At 50.1% G+C, this 21,218-nt stretch overlaps 1 protein-coding gene across 4 annotated transcripts in view; it reads left to right on the top strand.

The window, feature by feature from the left end:
* OLFM2 (olfactomedin 2) overlaps positions 1-20,355 on the top strand; it is an 84,572-nt gene extending 64,217 nt beyond the window's left edge. For 2 of the 4 annotated variants that reach the window (XM_032169609.2, XM_032169607.2), the window contains exons 2-6: positions 13,373-13,522; positions 16,222-16,368; positions 16,601-16,820; positions 17,168-17,274; positions 19,212-20,355. In XM_032169609.2, coding sequence (XP_032025500.1) covers positions 13,373-13,522; positions 16,222-16,368; positions 16,601-16,820; positions 17,168-17,274; positions 19,212-19,889 — 1,302 coding nt within the window. In that variant the 3' untranslated portion in view covers positions 19,890-20,355. Of the gene's footprint in view, positions 1-3,636; positions 3,726-13,372; positions 13,523-16,221; positions 16,369-16,600; positions 16,821-17,167; positions 17,275-19,211 lie in introns of those variants that run through there. The other 2 variants (XM_058425314.1, XM_032169606.2) reach the window with 2 other exon arrangements.
* The last annotated feature ends 863 nt before the right edge of the window (positions 20,356-21,218 follow it).

Raw genomic sequence — 21,218 nt, 5'->3', positions numbered from 1 at the left:
AAGTACAAGTTGATTAGGTAGGCGTGGTGGCCCACACCTGTAATTTCAGTGCTTTGGGAGACCAAGATGGGAAGATTGCTTGAGGTCAGGAGTTTGAGACTAGCTTGGGAAACATAGTGAGATCCTGTCTCTACAAAAAAAAAAAAAAATTAGCTGGGCATGGTAGTGTACATCGGTAGTCCCAGCTACTTGGGAGGCTAAGGTGGGAGGATTGCTTGAGTCTGGGAGGTTGAGGCTGCAGTGAGCCATGATCACACCAATGTGGGACACGGCCTGGGGGACACAGCAAGACCCTGTCTCAAAAATAAAAATAAAAAATAAAAAAGTATCAGGGTGTGGTGGCACACACCTGTGGTCCCAGCTACTCAGGAGGCTGAAGCAAGAGAATTGCTTGAGCCCAGGAGGCTGAAGATGCAGTGAGCTATGATCATGCCCCTGCACTCCAGCCTGGGCAACTGCTTGAGACCCTGTCTCTTAACAAACCAAAAATGTTGGCCAGGTGTGATGGCTCACACCTGTAAACACAATACTCTGGGAGGCTGAGGCAGGTGGATCCCTTCAACCCAGGAGTTCAAGACCAGCCTGGGCAACATGGTGAAACCCCGTCTCTACAAAAAATACAAAAATTAGCCTGGCATGGTGGTGTGCACCTGTAGTCCCAGCTACTCAGGGAGCTGAAATGAGAGAATGGCTTGAGCCTGGAAGGTGGAGGTTGCAGTGAGCAGTGATGGCGCCGTGATTACACCACTGCACTCTAGCCTGCGCGGCAGAGTGAGACCCTGAAGAAAGTGACTCTTGTCCTCTCAGCATAGTGGCTGAGAGTCTGATAGGCTGGCATCCAAATCCCAGCTCTGTGAATTTGGGTAACTTGACTTTTCTCTGTATCTCAGTTTTCCCATCTGTAGGATGGAGCTAGTGTTAGTACCTACCATGAGATGGGGCTCTAAGGATTGAATTTTGGTAATATTTGTAAAGCAACTGAGAAGGGCGAGCTCTACAAGCATTAAGTAAAATATGAAATTCAGAATGGGAGTAGAGCTTGGGGAGGGATGGATGGACAGATGAATGAATGGATGGATGGATAGATGTATAAATGGATGGTTGGATGAATGAGTATGAGTGAATGGATGGTTGGATGGATGAATGAATGGGTAAATAGATAAATGGATGAGCAGATGAATGAATGGATGGATGGTTGGTTTTATGGATGAATGGATAGATGGATGAATGGGTGGAAAGTTGAATGAATGGAATGGATGAATGAATGTGTGGACTCACAATCACTTTCTATCCTGACCCCTCCCCCAGCCACAAGGCTCTTCCAGGCAAAACCCCAGTTCTTAGGCTGAGGGAGGCCCCAGGCGGTTCCCAGGCTTCCAGCATGGCACGGGTGAGCTGATATCTTTTTTTTTTTCTTTTGAGACAGGGTCTTGCTCTGTCACCCAGGTTGGAGTGCAGTGGCGTGATCTCGGCTCACTGCAACCTCTGCCTCCCAGGCTCAGGCGATCCTCCCACCTCAGCCTTCCGAGTAGCTGGGACCACAGGCTCGTGCCACCATGCCTGGCTAAATTATTTTGTATTTTGGGTTGAGACAGGGTCTCACCATATTGCCCAGGCTGGTCTCGAACTCCTAAGCTCAAGCCATCTGCCTGTCTTGGCCTCCCAAAGTGCTGGGAATGCAGGTATGAGCCACAGCTCCTGGCTGATACCTTCTTTAAGGCCTGTCAAGCTTATCACTCAGGGGATATTTGCCCAATACCTCAAGGTTTGACAAGAGCAGGCTGCTATTATCTCAAGCTTTCCAAAGGGACGTGGCCCCCTGTCACGGCTCAGACGTAGCAGACAGGCACATTCTCCATCATTCATCACGGCCCTCCTGCCATCCTCGCAGTCAGAGAGAAGCCACAGCCTCTCCCTAGCCTACTGGGCACCTCTGCAGCCTAATCTCAGGTGATCCTTCCCCAGGACGAACAACAGAAGCCAGCTCCGTGGCAGAAGGGGAAATTCACAAAGGGGAAATTCGCGGTAGACCTGTGAAGGTGTTTGCTCTCTGTCCCACTGGTTCATCAGCATCCTCATTCAACAAACATACCTTGTGCCAGGTTCTGAGGATCAAGGATGAATTGTTTGCAAAACAAACAAAACTCCCCGCTCCCCTGTCATTTCCTTTCCCAGGGTAGAGGCAGGCCTGGAGCCAGCCTTCCCACCAGTGAGGCCCTCCTAATGGCGACTGTGATCAGGGCTTGGAGGAGGACAGGAGAGGTGCCGCAAGCCAGTGTAGACTGGAACCAGATGGCCTGTGTTCGAATTCCAGCTACACCACTTACAGGCAGTGATGCTTTGGCAAAGAGCCTTTTTTTTTTTTTTTTTTGAGAGCAGAGTCATGCTCTGTTGCCCAGGCTGGAATGCAGTGGTGGGATCTCGGCTCACTGCAACCTCCGCCTCCAGGGTTCAAGTGATTCTCTTGCCTCAGCCTCCTGCGTAGTGGGGATTACAGGCACTTGCCACCATGCCCAGCTAATTTTTTGTATTTTTAGTAGAGATGGGGTTTCGCCATCTTGGCCAGGCTGGTCTCGAACTCGTGACCTAGAGTGATCTGCCTGACATGACCTCCCAAAGTGCTGGGATTACAGGCATAAGCCACTGGGCCTGGTCTGGTCTTAAACTCTTGAGCTCAAGTGATCCTCCCACCTTGGCCTCCCAAAGTGCCAGGATTACAGATGCGAGCCACTGTAAACCACAGACATGCATCACCACACCCGGCTAATTATTTATTTATTTATTTATTTATTTTATTTATTTTGAGACAAAGTTTTGCTCTTGTTGCCCAGGCTGGAGTGCAATGGCGCAACCTCAGCTCACTGCGATCTTGGCTTACAGCAACCTCCACCTCCCGGGTGACTTGAGAGGAGGGTAACGCGTGGCAGGGACAGCCAAAACTGCTTTTGGAAGAGACCTGGACGCTTGAGCCCCGGGGATGGGGAAGAGTTAGCCTGGCCCTGAGAAGGGGAGAGTGCGGGGATTGGCAGAGGGCCTGGCCTGTGCAAAGACCTGGAGATGAGAATAAGCATCCTGTGACCTGGGAAGAGAAAGACAATTAGAGAGGATGGGCCAGAGAGAACACAGCAGTGTGCGCCTACATCCTGGTTCATTGCCTGTAAGGATGGAGAAGGACCATGGCTCCCCTGCTGCCAGGTTATAGCAAGGAGATATTCTGGAACAGGAAGCCAGCTGGGCCACGTGGGGACTAGGATGGAGCAAGTGTCCCCTCTCATCCCTCACTCTCTCCTCTCTCCCTCATTGGACTTTCTTTGCCTCATGATCCCCACAGCCTCAACCCCAACTCCATGAGACTTCGCCAGATCCTTTTTATTGTGTCAAGACTCACACCGTTTGACCTCAGGAAGTTACCAAATTGGCCTTTTGAGTGTTATAAAGATAATAATAGCAGGGCAGGGTGCAATGACTCAGGCCAGTAATCCCAGCACTTTGGGAGGCTGAGATGGGAGGATCTCTTGAGGCCAGGAATCTGAGGCTGCAGTGAGCCATGACTGTGCTGCTGCAACAGCCTGGGCAAAATAGTGAGACCCCACCTCTACAAAAAAATTTTTTTTTTTTTTAATTAACCAGGTGCAGTGGTGCATGCCTGTAATCCTAGCACTTTGGGAGGCTGAGGCTGGAGGATTGCTTGAGGCCAGGCGTTCAAGAGCAGTCTGGGCAACACAGTAAGATCCTGTCTCTACAAAAATATTTTAAAAAATTAACCAGGTGCAGTGGTGCATGCCTGTAATCCCAGCATTTTGGGAGTCTGAGACTGGAGGAACTGTCTGAGGCCACGAGTTCCAACACAGCTTGGGCAATTATAGCAAGACTCCCATCTCTACAAAAAATAAAAAATTAGCTGGGCATAGTGGCACATGCCTGTAGTCCCAGATGCTCAGGAAGCTGATGGCCAGAGGATCGCCTGAGGTCAGGAGTTCGAGGCTGAAGTGAGCCATGATTGTGCCACTGCACTCCAGCCTGGACGATAGAGTGACACCCTGTCTCTTAAAAAATAAAAATAATAGTATTAGCAGACCCTTGTGCAGCTCTTACTACATGCTACTGACTGTTTAATTGCTCTTATATAGATTATGAACTAATTTGATCCTCCTAGCAACCCTGAAAAGTAGGTAGTCATCATGTCCATTGTACAAATGAAAAAACTAAGAAAGACACAGAGAGGTTAAGCCACTTGCCGAGATCACACAGCAAGCGAATGGTGAAGCCAGAACTTAAACCAGGCAGCCTGACTCCAGGACCCTGCTCTTACCAGTTGGCCCTACTCTACCATCCCAGGAGGAATAAGAAACATCTAGAGGAAGCTAGTCACTTCTATCGTAAGGATATTGCCCGGAGAGATGCTGGTGACATCACGTGGAATCCTTTTTGGGAGGACTGTGGGAGAAATCCCTGCCAAAAATAATTGAGCTTTCTCCTGAGCATCTGGTGTACTTTTGTTTCAGGACACTGAGAACCGCATAAATGACCAGCTTTCCCTTTTTGAGTTGGCTGCTAAGGAGCTTGGAGCCAAACTTATGGCCTGGCCATATGCTGATTGTTCAGGTTTTTAAGGGATGAGTTTTTCTTAGCCTCGTTTCTGGCTCTGTTTTATGTCCCTGCTTTTGTTTTTCTTCTTTTTCTCCCTTGCCAAAAAAAAAAAAAAATTTAAGGGACTTTTAAAAATCTTTTTTTTTTTCTTTTGAGACAGGGTCTCACTTTGTCACCCAGGCTGGAGTGTAGTGGCGCCTTCATAGCTCCCTGCAGCCATGAACTCCTGGGCTCAAGTGATCCTCCTACTTCAGCTTCCCAAGTAGCTGGGACTGCAGGCATGTGCCACCATGCTTAGCTAATTTTTAAATTTTTTGTAGAGATGGGGTTTTACTATGTTGCCCAGGCTGTTCTCAAACTCCTGGGCTCAAGTGATTCTCCTGCCTTGGCTTCCCAAAATGTTGGTATTACAAGCGTGAGCCACTGCACCCGGCCCTAAAAATCTTTATAGGAACAATACGTGTTCATTGTAGAAAACTTGGAAAATAAGATAAATTTAAAGATGGTGATTAAAATCTCCATTAATCCCTAATTTCTAATGACTGCATAGTATCTCATTCCGTAGATGCATCTTAAATTTGTAAATTGGCTGGACACAGTGCCTCATGCCTGTAATCCCAATACTTTGGGAGGCTGAGGCGGGATAATTGCTTGAGCCCAGGAATTTGAGACCAGGCTGGGCAACATAGCCAAACCCTGTCTCTACAAAAAATCTTTTTAAAAATTAGCCTGGGCCAGGCGTGGTGGCTCACACCTGTTATCCCAACACTTTGGGAGGGCAAGGCGGGCAGATCACCTGAGGTCAGGAGTTCGAGACTAGCCTGGCCAACATGGTGAAACCTTGTCTCTACAAAAATACAAAGATTAGCCGGGCATAATGGCAGGTGCCTGTAATCCCAGCTACTCCAGAGACTGAGGCAGGAGAATCACTTGAACCCTGGAGGCGGAGATTGCAGTGAGCCAAGATCGTACCATTGCACTCCAGCCTGGACAACAGAGCGAGACTCCATCTCAAAAAAAAAAAAAAAAATTAGCCTGGTGTAGTGGCTCACACCTGTAGTTCCAGCTACTCAGGAGACAGGAGACAGAGGTGGGAGGATCGCTTGAGCCTTGGGACATCAAGGCTGTGGTGAGCTATGATCACGCCACTGTACTCCAGCCTGGGTGACAGAGCAAGACGCTGTCTCCAAAAAAAAATTTCTAGCATGTGTAATAGCTTTTGATCAAATTATTTTCTAATTGTTCAATTTTAAACAATGCTTAATGAACCTCCTTTGTAGCAATCAGATGCTTGTCCACAAAGTTTCCACGGGCTGAATTCTTAGCTTTGGATTGGCCGAATAAAATGCAAATTGCAGAAACCGTAATGGCTTGGCTGTGGACTGGCAGGCTGTCCTCCAAAAATATCTAATCCCCGCTCTCATATTTAATTGGCGCTATCTTATGGTATTTTACATATCCTTGTAAACCACTTAGAGTCCTCTCTGGAACAAGGCAGGGCACAAATAAATATGTAAGCCCCATATGGGCTGCCTGATTAAATTATCCAGCCACAAACACAACAATAGCCTCATTTTATTAAGAGACAGGCGCTTGCTCTCTTCCTGTTGGCTACTTCCTGATAGCCAATGCTTCTCCTGTCCCCAGGACCCTGTGGCAATGCCTCCGTCCCCAGGGAAACACCAGGAATTGTTTTTTGTTGTCGTTGTTGTTGTTGTTGTTTGAGACAGGGTCTCGCTCTGTTGCCCATGCTGGAGTGCAATGGCACGATCTCGGCTCACTGCAACCTCTGCCTCCCGGGTTCAAGCGATTCTCCTGCCTCAGCCTCCTGAGTAGCTGGGATTACAGGCGCCTGCCACCACGCCTGGCTAATTTTTGTATTTTTAGTAGAGATGGGGTTTCACCATGTTGGCCAGACTGGTCTCGAACTCCTGACCTCAGGTGATCCGCCCACCTTCACCTCCCAAAATGCTGGGATTACAGGCATGAGCCACTGCGCCTGGCCACCAGGAATTGTTTTTGAACCAAGATATAGGTGGTGGAGTAGTAGGAGACGATGACCCCTGGCCCGACAGCAAGAAAAACTTTCCCTGCCTGTGTCCTACTCAGTTAATCCTGGACCTGTTTTAGAGGCTGGTGTTTAATTAGGGCAGCCTCAGCAAAAGTGTTTGAAAGATTTCAGCCAGAAAAGACATTTGAGGAACAGATACTTGAGTGCATAGCTTCACTCTCTTAAAGCCCATTAAGCAGGAATATTAAACCCTGAACCAAGAGCTCAGCAAAGAGAGAGTGGGTTGGCAGGGCCGTCGCGGTAGCTCACGCCTATAATCCCAGCACTTTGAGAGGCCAAGGCGGGTGAATCGCTTTAGCCCAGGAGTTCAAGATCAGCCTAGGAAACATAGTGAGATCCCCGTCTCTACCAAAAGAAAAATAGCCAGTCGTGGTGGTGCATGCCTGTAGTCCCAGCTGCTCGGGAGGCTGAGGTGGGAGGATTGCTTGAGTCAGGGAAGTTGAGGCTGCAGTGAGCCTAGATCATGCCACCACACTTCAGCCTAGGCAACGGAGCAAGACCTTGTCTCAAAAAAAAAAAGTGGGTTGGCTTCTTTAGTACATCTGCCACATCCGAGGTGAGACAGGCTGCTAGACCATAGATTTCTATGCTGGAGAACGCCTGTGTTCTTGCACCTGCTGTTATAAGCATTTCCCCTAGAGTAGGACACTCTCTGTTCCTCTCTAGTCTTCTGACTGCCAAGAACTCTTGACTTTGTTGCAAGCTAGACCCAGTCTGGGAGAGCTAGCACATGGTACCTTCCAGAACATTCCAGCAGTTCCTAGGGACATGCATTGACTGCATATCTGAACTTAAACCCAATGGACAAAACTCAGGACCTCTGCCTGCTGTGATCTGGCAGCCAAAACCCAGGCATTTAATTACACTGCTGCAGAGAACACTCCGGTGAGATGCGTCCAACGCAGACAATTATTTTAGGAAAACCATGGAGGCCTTCTCTCTGCACCACTTAAATCTTGCTTCTCTTTTACAATTCAATATTTCCTCTGTCGAGAGAAAATGGCTTGTTTGCTTCAAAGGACACGCTAGGCAATGTAGGAAGATGTTAATTATGTTGAACCGGCAGCTTTGTCTCTGCACAAAAGATATTCCTTGGGGGGTTCTATCCAAATTGCTTGGGGACCAGAGCCAGGGGAGGAGGGGCAGGGATGCTTGGGCTCCTGTTTGATGTTTTTCTTTGTTTTTTTTTTTTTTTTTTTAAGAATTGGATTTTATTGGGGGACCTGCCCCGATAATCACGTAGGTTCTTTTCTATTTTCCTAAGCGTCGGCTGGCTTGAGAAATAAAAGGACAGAGTACAAAAGAGAGAAATTTTAAAGCTGGGCGTCCGGGGGAGACATCACACATTGGTAGGATCCGTGATGCCCCCCAGGCCACAAAAACCAGCAAGTTTTCATTAGGGATTTTCAAAAGGGGAGGGAGTGTGCGAATAGGTGTGGGTGACAGACATCAAGTACTTAACAGGGTAATAGAATATCACGAGGCAAGTGGAAGCAGGGCGAGATCACAGGACCACAGGACCCAGGCGAAAGTAAAATTGCTAATGAAGTTTTGGGCACCACTGTCATTGATAACATCTTATTAGGAGACAGGTTTTGAGATCAACCGGTCTGACCAAAATTTATTAGGTGGGAATTCCCTCTTCCTGCTAAGCCTGGGAGCGCTATGGGAGACAGGAGTTTATTTCACCCCTGCAGTTTCGACCATAAGAGACAGGTACGCCCCAGGGGGGCCAGTTCAGAGACCTACCCCTAGGTGTGCATTCTCTTTCTCAGGGATATCCCATGCTGAGAAAAAGAATTCAGCAATATTTCTCCCATTTGCTTTTGAAAGAAGAGAAATATGGCTCTGTTCTGCCCGGCTCACTGGCAGTCAGAGTTTAAGGTTATCTCTCTTATTCCCTGAACAATTGCTGTTATCTTGTTCTTTTTTCAGGGTGCCCACATTTCATATTGCTCAAACACACATTCTGTACAATTTTTATAGTTAACGCAATTATTACAGGGTCCTGGAACGATATACATCCTCCTCAACTGACAGGATTAAGAGATTAAAGTAAAGGCAGGCATAGGAAATCACAAGGGTATTGATTGGGGAAGTGATAAGTGTCCATGAAATCTTTACAATTTGTTTAGAGATTGCAGTAAAGACAGGCATAAGAAAATACAAAAGTATTAATTTGAGGAACTAATAAATGTCCATAAAATCTTCACACTCCACGTTCTTCTGCCATGGCTTCAGCCAGTCCCTCCGTTTGGGGTCCCTGACTTCCCGCAACAGGATTTATCAAGAAGGGAGGGCCAGGCGCGGTGGCTCATGTCTGTAATCCCAGCATTTTGGGAGGCTGAGGCAGGTGGATCGCTTGAGCCCAGGAGTTCAAGACTAGCCTGGGCAGCAAAGCAAGACTGTCTCTACAAAAGGAAAAAAAAAAAAAAAAAAGCTGGGTGTGTTGGTACCTGCCTGTAGGCCCAGCTACTCAGGAGGCAGATGTGGGAGGGGATGGCTTAAATCCAGGAGTTCGAGGCTGCAGTAAGCTAGGGTTGCACCACTGCACTCCAGTGGTGGGCGACAGCAAGACCCAGACCTGAGCAACAGCAAGACCCCATCTTAAAAAAATAAATAAATGTGCCAGGCGCAATGGCTCTTGCCTGCAAATCCGAGCACTTTGGGAGGCCAAGGTGGGCGGATCGCTTGAGGCCAGGAGTTTGAGACCAGCCTGGCCAACATGGTGAAACCCTATCTCTACTAAAAATACAAAAATTAGCCAGGCATGGAGGTGGGTGACTGTAATCCCAGCTACTCGGGAGGCTGAGGCATGAAAATCGCTTGAACCCAGGAGGTGGGGTTGCAGTGAGCCGAGATCGCACCACTGCCCTCCAGCCTGGGCGACACAGCGAGAGTCTGTCTCAAAAATAAAAAATAATAAAATAAATGAATAAATAAAAGAGAAGTAATGAGCAGGTTGCTGCTGTGGACAACTGAGGTGCAAATCTAATGGGTTCCCCTGGAAGATTTCATGGAACATACACCTTCGAGTTCTCTCCCACTGGAGAGGCAAGAGGGGTGGTATTAATCACTAATGCCTGTGGGTCATCTTTGAGGATTGCTGGGTGTATTTTCTGCTGTCCCCATGCAAGGGCAGGGTGGGATCTGACCACCAGAGAAAGCTCTTGGCTGTGGCCAATCCTGGGCGCACCTGCAGTGAATGTTAGCTCCACCCAGCTCCTACCTGAGTACAAGGAAGGCGGAGAAAGTGAGTTACTGTGCTCCTCTGCCAGGGCTAAGGATGTGCAACTTACAAAGAGGGGGTTCCCCCAATTTAGGAAGGATGTACAAAGGCTCAAAGAATGACTAACTATAATAGTTTCAGCTGACGTTTATGAATGGTTTGTTTTCCTTATAGATTAGTGGGGGAGTCAAGCTCATCTGTACAATTTGTACAATTATATCATTTGCTCATATTCCAATAAGGCTTAAAAAAAAAGACTTGAGTGGGAGAGAAAAAGGTGGGCTAATAGTTGGAGTCCCCGGGATTGCTCATAATTCACAGCTTGGTTTATCTGCGCTTCAGCTCACGGCACCGATTCTGCTGGGAGATCTAGTAACGGCTGTGCAAATGATCAATGATTGTGGTGCTTTGTTTCTCTGTAAAACACTGGGGTTTTTTTTTTTTATCAGAATTTCTTCCATGCCTGTCAGAATGCATCCTGGAATAGGACCAGAATCTTCCATTTACCGCCTCTATGGCCACCACCCATCGTCACCTGTCTGGATCGGTGCAGTCACCCCTGCCCTGGCCTCCCTCCCTTGTCCCCTAGAGCAGCCAGAGGTCACTGTGAACACCCAAGTAAGGTCATGTCCCGCCTCTGCACAGAACCCTCCATGGCTCCCACCTTCCTCAGAGCAGAACCCGAAGCCCTCACTGCTTCCTACAAGGCCTTACCCCATCACCTCCCTTCCCTCATCTGCCTCCACTTACCCCTTACTCAATCTGCTCCAGCCACGTGGGCCTCCTCCTCGTTTCACAAACACACCAGGCATGGTCCTGCCTCAGAGCCTTTCCACTTGCTGTTCTCTCTGCCTGGAACCCCTTCCCCAGACATCCAAATGGCTCCTCCCTCACTTCCTTCAGGTCTTGAACAAAGACTTCAGGTTTTGAACAAATGACACCTACGTGTGCAAGCCCAAGCCAGTCACCCCACAACCCTCACGTCCCCCCACATCCTTTTTTTTTTTTTGAGACAGAGTTTCGCTCTTTTGCCCAGGCTGGAGTAAAGTGGTGTGATCTCGGCTCACTGCAACCTCGGCTCACCGCCCCCACCCCACCAGGTTCAAGCGATTCTCCTGCCTCAGCCTCCCAAGTAGCTGGGATTATAGGTGCACACCACCATGCCCGGCTAATTTTTGTATTTTTAGTAGAGACGGGGGTTTTACCGTGTTGGCTAAGCTGGTCTCAAACTCCTGACTTCAGGTGATCCACCTGCCTCCGCTTCCCAAAGTGCTAGGATTACAGGTGTGAGCCACTGCGCCTGGCCTTTCTATTTTTTTTAAGAGATGGGGTCTCACTCTGTCACCCAGGCTGGAATGCAGTGGCACAGCCATAGCTCATTGCAGCCTCAACTTCCTGCACCCAAGCAATCCTCCTGTCTCAGCCTTGTGAGTAGCTGGGACCACAGGTGTGTGCCACCATGCCTGGTTAATTTTTGTATTTTTTGTAGAAACAGGGCTTTGCCATGTTGCCCAGGCTGAAGTGCAGTGGCACAACCATAGCTCACTGCAGCCTCGATCTCCTGGGCTCAAGCAGTCCTCCTGCCTCAGCCTCCTGAGTAGCTGGGACCACAGGTGCATGCCACTACATCCAGCTAATTTTTTTTTTTTTAATTTTTAGTATAGATGAGGTCTTGTTATGTTGCCCAGGGTGGCCTTAAACTCCTGGCCTTCAGTGATCCGCCCACTTCAGCCTCCTGAAATTCTGGGATTACAGGTGTGAGCCACCATTCCTGGGTCCCTCCAGACATTGATCAGGATTTGTAATGACAGAAATGTCCCCTGCCTTCTCCTTTTCTTCTGTCTCACTCGTCCCCTCAAGTTCATCTCAAGAGCCCATTCTCTTGGACACCTCCTTAGAGACCCTCAGCCTGAGGGAAGACCCCCTGTTACTCCCTGCACTATTTCTTCAAAGCACTCACTGCAGCATGTGGTTCTAGAAGTATCAATGGCGTTAAGTGATTGATGTCCGTCTCTCCTAGTAGCTCCATGGACAACCACCAGATGTTTTCTTCATTCCTTCTCTTCCTTGATCCTATCCCAGACCCTATCCCTATGCCTGGGACAGAAGAGACTCTCATGGGTATCTTCTTTTTTTTTTTTGAGACGGAGTCTTGCTCTGTCGCCCAGGCTGGAGTGCAGTGGCGCGATCTTGGCTCACTGCAACCTCCGCCTCCCAAGTTCAAGCGATTCTCCTGCCTCAGCCTCCCATGTAGCTGGGATTACAGGTGCTGCCACCACACCTGGCCAATGTTTATATTTTTAGTAGAGATAGGGTTTCACCATGTTGGCCAGGCTGGTCTTGAACTCCTGATCTCAGGTGATCCACCTGCCTCATGGGTGTCTTCTAATCAGTTTGGAAGTTTATGATTTGTGTCTAGAGTTCCCTGGTACTTATTAGCATTTCTAAGGCTCTGATAAGTCCTGCAGTAGCAAAACTTGTTTCACCCAGTAAGACACACATTTATTTGACCACAGAGCATCCTTTTCCCAGCACACCTGGTAAGATTACCAGTGTTGCAAGGAGCATGGCTTGGGAAACAAAGCCATAATTGATCACTGGATTATCTGAGCATTTTGTCTGCCATTACCTTGCCTGGGTGGCTCCAGGTGGGGAGGGGGCACAGCAGGGTTGCACTTAACATTTAGTGGCCCTGATGGCTGAGTGTGGTGGCCCACGCCTGTAATGCCAGCACTTTGGGAGGCTAAGGCGGGTGGATCATCTGAGGTGAGATCCTTTTTTTTTTTCCCTTTTGAGACAGGGTTTCACTCTGTTACCCAGGCTGGAGTGGAGGCCAGGTGTTAGAGACAAGCCTGGCCAACATGATGAAACCCCATCTCTACTAAAAATACAAAAATTAGCTGAGCATGGAGGCAGGCACCTGTAATTCCAGCTACTCGGGAGGCTGAGGCAGGAGAATCACTTGAACTCGGGAGGTGGAGGTTGCAGTAAGCCCAGATCGCACCACTGCACTCCAGCCTGGGCGACAGGGCAAGACTGTGTTGTCTCAAAAACAAACAACAACAACAACAAACAAAAAACATTAAGTGGCCCTCAGATAGCTCCAGAGCCGATATGTCACTGTGGGCTGGGGAAGCAGAGAGGAAGTCCAGGTTTGGGGGTTGAGTGGATCTCTGTTCTAATGGCAGTCACGGAGACAGTGTTGTGTGTGTGTGAATCTGTGTGAGAGAATGAATTCTGGTCTTGGAGAAGATTTGAGTCCAATTCCTTGCCATGTTCCTTAATCCCTCTGCACCTCAGTCGTGCCATTTGTGAAATGAGGCTCCTTAAGGAGGGCCTGAGATCACACACAAGAGGCACTGGCATATGCCTGGAGCCCAGCAAAGGGCATCTGTGGTTTCCTCGGGCCCCCTTCCTGTCCCAGTGAGGGCGAGGCGAGACCCTCACTGGGATCCCAGTCTCTGACCCCCACCTCTTTGCAGACTCTCTTCCAGAGCCCAGAAGAGGGCTGGCAGCTGTACACCTCAGCCCAGGCCCCTGACGGGAAATGCATCTGCACGGCCGTGATCCCAGCGCAGAGTACCTGCTCTCGAGATGGCAGGAGTCGGGAGCTGCGGCAACTGATGGAGAAGGTGAGAACCTTCCAGGTGCTCTGGGGGCAGCTGGGAAAATCTCCCAGTTCTTACCCCGCCCTCCAGCCCCATCCAGGTCAGCCAGTGGCCACATCCAGCTATGCAAATTATTCAGAGCTGGTTGATAATCCAGCTCCTTTCCAGGCAGGTCCATTTTTTTTCTTTTCGTTTTGACACAGGGTCTCACTCTGTTACCCAGGCTGGAATGCAGTGACATGATCAGCTCACTGCAGCCTTAAACTCCTGGGTTCAAGCAATCCCCATTCCTCAGCCTCCGAGTAGCTGGGACTACAGGCATGTACCACCATGCCCTGCTAATTTTTGTATTTTTTGTAGAGACGGGGTCTCCCTATGTTGCCCAGGCTGGTCTCAATCTCCTGGGCTCGAGTGATCCTCCTGCCTTGGCCTCCCAAAGTGTTGGGATTACAGGTGTGAGCCACCATGCCCAGATGGATACTTTATCCAATATCTGTTCAATGCTTTTTTTTTTGAGGCAGAGTCTCACTCTGTCGCCCAGGCTGGAGTGCAGGTGCAGTGGCACGCTCTTGGCTCACTGCAACTTCCACCTCCCAGGTTCAAGAGATTCTCTTGCCTCAGCCTCCCAAGTAGCTGGGATTACAGGCGTGTGCCACCACGACCAGCTAATTTTTGTATTTTTAGCAGAGATGGGGTTTTACCATATTGGTCATGCTGGTCTTGAACTCCTGACTTCAGGTGATTTGCCTGTCTTGGCCTCCCAAAGTGCAGGGATTATAGGCGTGAGCCACTGCGTCCAGCCTGTTCAATGCTTTTTTGGGAGAGAAGCCAAGCACTTATTGGGGTTGGGGTGGGGGGAAGGAAGGAAGACTGGAGGGGCAGCATCTGAGTCTCCTGTGTGTGAGCTCTGGTCCACCAGGCATGTCCCACTCGGCTTTGCAGTTCACCAGACTCACCTGCTAAGAAGGCGTTCTATGCCCCTTGGGGAGGGTCTCACCCTCCACCCCAAGAGGCTTCTATAAAAGTTTCCTTCTACCTCTGATCATGGTCAATAGAAAATAGTCCTCTGGGCCAGGCGTGGTAGCTCATGCCTGTAATCCCAGCACTTTGGGAGGCTGAGGCACGTGGATCACTTGAGGTCAGGAGTTTGAGATCAGCCTCTGCCAAAAATACAAAAATTAGCCGGGCGTGGTGGCATGTGCCTGTAGTCCCAGCTACTCGGGAGGCTGAGGCAGGAGAACTGCGTGAACCTGGGAGGTGGAGGCTGCAGTGAGCTGAGATCATGCCACTGCACTCCAGACTGGGCAACAGAGCAAGACTCCATCTCAAATAAATAAATAAATAAATAAATAAATAAATAAATAAATAAAACTTACAAATTGTTGGTTTCTGGAATTTCCCACTTAATATTTTTGGACTGTGGTTGGTCTCAGGTAGCTGAAACGTGAAACTGTGGAGAAGGGAAGAGTACTGTAAAAATGTTTTGTGGCATTCAGGGTGGGTATTAGGTTGCTGGGTTTCTGAGTTTCCAAGTGTCATGTGAATAATTGTACAGGAAAGTCTGTATTTCAACAAGCATCCAGTGGTGACTCTGAGTTTACCTTAGCCAGGCGGAGTCCACTTTAGTCAGGTGAAGCTGGTGGGAATCTACCGTAGCCAGGTGAGAGTCTACCTTAGCTAGGTGAGAGTCTGCCTTAGCCAGGACCTTAGCCAGGTGAGGGTCTTCCTTAGCCAGGTGAGAGTCTACTTAAGCCAGAGATGGAGTTCACCTTAACAAGGTGGCTACCTTAGCCAGATGTTCACCTTAGCCAGATGTTCACCTTAGTCAGGTGGGAGTCTACCTTAGCCAGGGGGAGTTCAACTTATCTAGGTGGAGTTCACCATAGCCAGGTGGAGGTGGGAGCTGGGTGCTCTCAGGTTGGGTCAGGAGAGGCCGGGGCAAGGGAACTTTATTTTACTCATTCAGCCAAAAAATACTTATTGAGCCTCTACTCCAGGCCAGTGCTGGGCACTGGAGGTTAAGCTGTGGACAAGCTAGACCCAGCTTCTGTCTCTGAGGCTCCCACCTGAAGGAGGCAGATGGATAAGAATGTTCTACATAGTCACAGCTGGGAAGGAAATGACCAGGCAAGAGGAGAGTGAGCGAGCGGCTACCTGGGACAGGGTGGTCAGGGAAGGATGCTTTGACTGGGGGACGCTGGAGCCGAACCCTGAAGGATGAGAAGGAGCCAGCCATGGGAATGTGGGGGAAACAGCACTCCAGGTAGAGAGACCAGCAAGTGGAAAGACCCTGCAGAGGGAAGGAGCTTAGAGTCTGTGAGAACAAAGAGAGAGGAAGTGGGTGGGGTGGGGGGATGGGCAGGACCAGCCAGCGCTGGATCTGTGGAGGAGGAAGGTGATTTAATCTCTGTTTTGAAAGTTCCTTCTGTCTGCTGTGTAGAGAATTGACTACAGGAGATGAAGGTGGAACTGGGAGACTAGGGAGGAGGTGAGAGGTGGTGGTGGGTGGACCAGATGGGAGCCAGTGGGTAGTAGGGAGGGAGGGATGGATGGATGGATTGGGCACGCAATTGGGAGGCTGCTGGTAAGCTCAGGGGAGGTGAAGGTGGCCTCGTCGGTGTGGTGTTTGTACAGCCTCTGGCCCTGCCAGCTCTTGTCTGTGGCATCTCTGGGTTGGGATTTGGGGAAGGAGGTCTGGTTCCTTCAGTTGTCCCCATTCCTAGGTCCAGAACGTCTCCCAGTCCATGGAGGTCCTTGAGTTGCGGACGTATCGTGACCTCCAGTATGTGCGCGGCATGGAGACCCTCATGCGGAGCCTGGATGCGCGGCTCCGGGCGGCTGATGGGTCCCTCTCGGCCAAGAGCTTCCAGGTGGGTCCTCCTGGGTCCAGACCAGAGGTCAAACGAATGACTGGGATTTGGTATCCATTAGTTCCTACAATGGAGTCATGTCTGGGAAGAATCTAGGGTCCAATCTGAGCCAAATGTCAAGGGCCAGGTGTGCATCAAAGACAAAGGGTGAAGTTATGAGTCAGAGGTTGGAGTCATGTCTGGGTCAAAGGCCAGGGGTCAGGCTTGGCCATGGTTCCATCTTGATGCACAGGAGCTGAAGGACAGGATGACGGAACTGTTGCCCCTGAGCTCGGTCCTGGAGCAGTACAAGGCAGACACGCGGACCATTGTACGCTTGCGGGAGGAGGTGAGGAATCTCTCTGGCAGTCTGGCGGCCATTCAGGAAGAGATGGGTGCCTACGGGTACGAGGACCTGCAGCAACGGGTGATGGCCCTGGAGGCCCGGCTCCACGCCTGCGCCCAGAAGCTGGGTATGCCTTGGCCCTTGACCCTGACCCCTGATCTTTGACTGCCACACCCAACTCCAGTATCACCTGTTTGTGCCTAGAAGCTGGACACAGTTTTGACCTCTAACTTCTAAACCTCAACCCTTGACCTTCCTACCTAAGGCTACACTTGAGTCCAGAAGCTGGAAATGGCCCTGACCCTTGGCCTCTAACCCCTCACTCACAACTGAACAACATATTGGGACCAGATTTTTGAGTCTTCCCTCCTCCCTGGTCCCAGCTTTCCCAACTTGATCACAGCACTTCATCTTTGCCTGGCCTCTCTTGGGCTGTTCCCTTCCCCATTCTCATTCCCTGTTCCTGCCTCCCAGGCTGTGGGAAGCTGACTGGGGTCAGTAACCCCATCACCGTTCGGGCCATGGGGTCCCGCTTCGGCTCCTGGATGACTGACACGATGGCCCCCAGTGCGGATAGCCGGGTGAGTGACTGCGCCCACCCCTGGGGTCAAGGCCTGGGAGGGACAGAGCCTCTGACTGCCCATAGGTGCCCAGGGAGTCCACACTGGTGACTGTCTTGTAGCCCAAAGTGTCCTGGATCCCCCAGGGCCATTGGACCTCCCTGTCCAGTAACCCCCAAGTGACCAAGGGCTTTGTAGCCCCGTGAATCCCACTCTGTTGACCTCCAGTGTCTGTATAGTGGCTAATGGTTACTGAGTTCTACTGACCAGTTCTCAGGGACTACTGATGTCCAAGTAACTACTCAATGACCAATGCCTTCCCAAGAACAAGAGACCTCCTCCACCAAGCACTTCTCAGTGACCTTTGGACTTCTAGAAGCTTCCACAGTCATGACTGCCCATCACTTAGACACACAAGAACCATCCATGAGGCTGGGCATGGTGGCTCACGCCTGTAATCCCAGCACTTTGGGAGGCCGAGGTGGGCGGATCACCTGAGATTGGGACGAGACCAGCCCGACCAACATGCAGAAACCCTGTCTCTACTAAAAATACAAAATTAGCCACGCATGGTGGTGCATGCCTGTAATCCCAGCTACTCGGGAGGCTGAGGCAGGAGAATCACTTGAACCCTGGAGACGGAGGTTGCAGTGAGCCAAGATCGCACCATTGCACTCCAGCCTGGGCAACACGAGTGAAACTCTGTCTCAAAAACAAAACAAAACAAAAACAACAACAAATGCTAGTTAACATGATGACAATGATATGTTGATGACACGCCTGGTCACCTTGTGGTGACGGGTTAGTTAACCATGGCAATGAATTCAAGTGATGTCTTATCATTCAATGACTGTCCAGTGACCACTAACCACCCAATATCCAATGACTAGGGAATTCCTGGGCCCAGTGAGTCCCCAGAGGCTGCAGTTCCCCGGGTCCTTTGGGATGAAGCATTGTCCACTTAGGGTCTGTTTTAAGATCAATAGTGGTCAGGTGCAGTGGCTCATGCCTGTAATCCCAGCACTTTAGGAGGCTGAGGCAGGCAGATCACTTGAGCTCAGGAGTTTGAGACTAGCCTGGGCAACATTGTGAGACCTTGTCTCTACTAAAGATACAATAAATAAGCTAGGCGTGGTGACTTGTGCCTGTAGTCCCAGCTATTCAGGGGGCTGAGGTGAGAGGATCGCTTGAGCCTGGGAGGTCGAGGCTGCAGTGAGTCGTGATTGTGCCACTGCACTCCAACCTGGGAAAAACAGTGAGACCTTGTTTCAAAAGAAAAAAAAAAGGCCAGGCATGGTGGCTCATGCCTGTAATCCCAGCACTTTGGGAGGCCAAGAGGGAGGATCACAAGGTCGGGAGTTCGAGACCAGCCTGACCAACATGGTGAAACCCTGTCTCTACTAAAAATACAAAAATTAGCCAGGCGTGGTGGCACGTGCCTGGAATCCCAGCTACTCAGGAGGCTGAGGCAGGAGAATTGCTTGAACCCGGGAGGCGGAGGTTGCAGTGAGCTGAGATCACGCCACTGTACTCCAGCCTGGGCGACAGAGAGAGACTCCATCTCAAAAAAAAAACCAAAACAAAAAAAACTACTTAAAAAAAAAAAAAGACCAATAGCACTCACTAGGATCGTGGTCCTACGAGGCCATGCAGTTCCCCAAGAAATTGCAAACCCTGGGGACTCACTGGGCCCAGGAATTCCCTGGTCATTGGATATTGGGTGGTTAGTGGTCACTGGACAGCCATTGAGTGATAAGACGCCACTTGAATTCACTGCCCATGGTTAATGCTGTCACCACGAGATGATCATGGTCACACTAGGGCCATAATTGGTAATGAATGGTCAACAGAGTTCCCATGACTAATGAGCACTTAGTGACTGTTGATCTCTAATGGCTGTAGCTGGTGCTAGGTCATTGGTGGTGGTCCCCCTCAGTGACCAGCGGCTGCTTCCGTAGGTCTGGTACATGGATGGCTATTACAAAGGCCGCCGGGTCCTGGAGTTCCGTACCCTGGGAGACTTCATCAAAGGCCAGAACTTTATCCAGCACCTGCTGCCCCAGCCATGGGCGGGCACAGGCCACGTGGTGTACAACGGCTCCCTGTTCTATAACAAGTACCAGAGCAACGTGGTAGTCAAATACCACTTCCGCTCGCGCTCCGTGCTGGTGCAGAGGAGCCTCCCGGGCGCTGGTTACAACAACACCTTCCCCTACTCCTGGGGCGGCTTCTCCGACATGGACTTCATGGTGGACGAGAGCGGGCTCTGGGCTGTGTACACCACCAACCAGAACGCGGGCAACATCGTGGTCAGCCGGCTGGACCCGCACACACTCGAGGTCATGCGGTCCTGGGACACCGGCTACCCCAAGCGCAGCGCCGGCGAGGCCTTCATGATCTGCGGTGTGCTCTACGTGACCAACTCCCACCTGGCTGGGGCCAAGGTTTACTTCGCCTATTTCACCAATACGTCCAGTTACGAGTACACGGACGTGCCCTTCCACAATCAGTATTCCCACATCTCAATGCTGGATTACAACCCCCGGGAGCGCGCCCTCTATACCTGGAACAACGGCCACCAGGTGCTCTACAATGTCACCCTGTTTCACGTCATCAGCACCTCTGGGGACCCCTGAGCCAATGCTGTGGCTCAGGCTGCTGCCTGGGGGGCCTCCGGGGGCTGGGGGCCCTTTTCATTCTGCCTGTGTCCCTCAAGGGTGATCTCTCAGTCTCTGTCACGCCCTTTCTCCCCGCCTTTTTGCTGGGCTTTTGTTCTCTGCCTGTGTATTTCTATTTTTTCAATTTCCCCTCTTCTCCTTTATTGATCTCTGCTTTTAATACACCACTTCTTTCTTTCTGCCTTTTTATGGATGTCTTTTTCTTTTTATGGCTCTAGTTCTCCAGTTCTTTCCCTGTCTCTTCCTCTCTCTCACTCTCTGTCCTTCCACCCCTCCCTCCTTGCTTCCCACCCATTCCTCATCCCTCACTCCCACCCCCACCCCCACCCCCACCCCCAGGAGTTGAGTGCATGGATCTGTTTCTTTTTTTATTTACACTTTTTCTTTCCGGTTTGCCGGAATAAACAGGACCTTTGACATTTGATGCTTTGGTGACTGTGTGTGTCCAATGGCGACAGAGGTGGAGGTGGCCCCAAAGTCCAAGCCTGGAGACCCATCTCCAGTGAGGATCCCTATTCCATGATTTGAGCTTAAGCGAACGGGCGGGGAAGGGGTTCCCCAGGGCCAGCCCTTTGGGGAGATGGGTGAGGAGACCCAATCCAAAGTTGTTTTGATCAAAAGCAATTCATTTAAAAGTAGTTTGGTCAAAACAACCAAGAATTCTAGCACAACAATGAAAACTGGCCTCAAATGAGTATTCTCCCGTCACTGGATTGCCACTCTCCAATCTCTGTTGACACATTACTAAGAGGTCTGGAATTTTTTTTTTTTTTTGAGACAGTCTTGCTCTATCACCCAGGCTGGAGTGCAGTGGCATGATCTCAGCTCACTGCAACCTACACCTCCCGGGTTCAAGCGATTTGCGTGCCTCGGCCTCCCGAGTAGCTGGGATTACAGGCACGCACCACCACGCCAGGCTAATTTTTGTATTTTTAGTAGAGATGGGGGTTTCGCCATGTTGTCCAGGGTGGTCTTGAACTCCTGGGCTCAAGTGATCCACCCCCCTCGGCCTTCCAAAGTGCTGGGATTACAGGCGTGAGCCACTGAGCCCGGCCAGTCTGGCAATTTTTTAATGGGTTTTTAACAATAGAGCTGGCTTTTAAGAAGCTGAGTATGAAAGAGTAGGGCCCAGCTGAATTTTTCCATTTCCTTTTTTCTCTTGTTGCTTTGTAATTTCAAAAATCGTTTTTAAACGAGTCACATTTGTGCCAAGTTAACTAATCCCAAAAAAGCTAGAAACAGCCTAAAGGGGCACTCAGGTGCCTTCAATTGAACACACTCATACCC

Source organism: Hylobates moloch, unplaced genomic scaffold, assembly GCF_009828535.3.
Source record: "Hylobates moloch isolate HMO894 unplaced genomic scaffold, HMol_V3 SCAFFOLD_12, whole genome shotgun sequence".
In the NCBI taxonomy this organism is placed as follows: Eukaryota; Metazoa; Chordata; class Mammalia; order Primates; family Hylobatidae; genus Hylobates; species Hylobates moloch.
The sequence above is the reverse complement of the archived record's forward strand: the minus strand, read 5'-3'. Positions and strand labels throughout refer to the sequence as shown.